This window comes from Antrostomus carolinensis, unplaced genomic scaffold, assembly GCF_000700745.2.
Source record: "Antrostomus carolinensis isolate BGI_N321 unplaced genomic scaffold, ASM70074v2 scaffold43352, whole genome shotgun sequence".
In the NCBI taxonomy this organism is placed as follows: domain Eukaryota; kingdom Metazoa; phylum Chordata; class Aves; order Caprimulgiformes; family Caprimulgidae; genus Antrostomus; species Antrostomus carolinensis.
The window spans coordinates 1-1510 of record NW_010300983.1 but is presented as its reverse complement, the minus strand read 5'-3'; the positions used below and the strand labels follow the sequence as shown (position 1 = coordinate 1510).

The following is a 1510-nucleotide window of genomic DNA, read 5'->3' as shown; positions in this document are numbered from 1 at the left end:
TCTGGGTGGCAGCAGGTCCCCATGGGTGCTTGTGCCACAGCAAGGGTGCCTTGCCTGGGTCCATGGGTTCCTCCAGGATGGGTTTGGGACAATGGCACCCACTGAGGCACCCATCCCCATGAGGTGCTCCCAGTGTGTCTGACACCCGCTCAGGGACATTCCCCTGCCACCAGCTGTCCCCAGTGACACTGGTCCCGCATCCCAGCTGCCAGCAATGTCCCATGGTCCTGGCCATCACCGTGGAGATGGGACCACGGGCACCTTCACACCCTGCAGCGTCCTGGAGCGAGGAGACCCAGGGTGGGGGTGACAGGGAGCCAAGACGGGGTGACAGACAAGTCAGATGACATCGAGGTGGGGAGGGGTCAGTTCTTGAACATGTCACACAGCAGCTTCTCCATGGGGGTGTTGCCGATGGTCCGGCGGAAGAAGAGCAGCTCCACGCGCTCAGAGGAGATGAAGCGCAGTGCCGGGAGGAGCAGGAGAAGCTTCCCGAACCTGGGGGATGGGACAATGGCCATGAGTGGATGTCCACACCCCTGGTGTCGCCCATGGGGACGTGGGGACAGCAGTACCTGACGGGTTGCCCGGGGTAGTGAGAACGATTGTGCTGGCCCAGCATCACCTGAGACTGGTCCTGCAGGTTCTCCACCTGCTCAGGATCCTTCAGGCCACGGGTCTCTGTGGGGACAAGGGGGTGATGGAGTGGGGTGGGGACATGGGGACGGGCAGCAGTGGGTGTCGGTGGGTCCCCTCACCTGGTTTGAAGAGCACCACAGCCTTCATGCAGGCGAATTCAGTGGGGTCAACAGCCAATGCCTTGAAGCGGCCGAGGGTCTCCTGCAGCACCCGGACATCCAGGGTGGCTGGCAGCAGCTTGCCAGGGGCTGGCTCGGGGACAGCCAGCAGCGGGCAGCTCTCCAGGGGCATGGACCACTGGATGGCACAGAGCAGGAACAGCTCACTCCACGCTTCCTCCAGCAGAATCACCTGGGGAGGGGAGCCCCAAAAACCCGTCACCCCCAAAGCCTCCAACACCTGCAGTGAGCTGGGCTGAAGAGCATCTTCTGAGGGACACCCCAAAACCCCGTGGTGACTGTTGTGGGGATGCTCCAGCCATCCCCACCATGTGCCTACATTTTTTAGGGTTCCCACTGCCCCATGGTGGGGGTCCTGAACCCCACCTGGTCACGGAAGGGCAGGTTGGAGAAGACTGGCAAGTTCTTGGCCCATTTCACAGCCATGAAGAGGAGACGCGCTGAGGTCTCGTAGACATTTTCAGGGCTGGCTGCTGGGTAAGGTGCCACCTGGTACTCGCTGGCCGCACACTCCGGCTCACCACCTGTCACGTCTACCGTCTCATCGGCTGTGGGGACAGAAGGGGACGCTGGTGGTCACCTCACTGTGGGGAGAACCCCCTGCCCATCCCCTCCTTACTGGGGGCCACCCACCATCCTCGGGCTCCAGCTTGGCGCAGGTCTCAGCCGTCATCAGGCTGGCCATGAAGCGA

General features: G+C 62.6%; 1 protein-coding gene across 1 annotated transcript; it reads right to left on the bottom strand.

Annotated features, from left to right (window-relative positions):
* Positions 1-365: 365 nt before the first annotated feature.
* NR2E3 (nuclear receptor subfamily 2 group E member 3) lies at positions 366-1506 on the bottom strand (the record flags this gene model as incomplete). Its single annotated transcript, XM_010163309.1, has 5 exons — positions 366-498; positions 576-681; positions 759-990; positions 1185-1366; positions 1452-1506. Coding segments are annotated over 5 exons (708 nt in total), but the record flags the coding sequence as incomplete, so codon positions are not given.
* Positions 1507-1510: the final 4 nt, after the last annotated feature.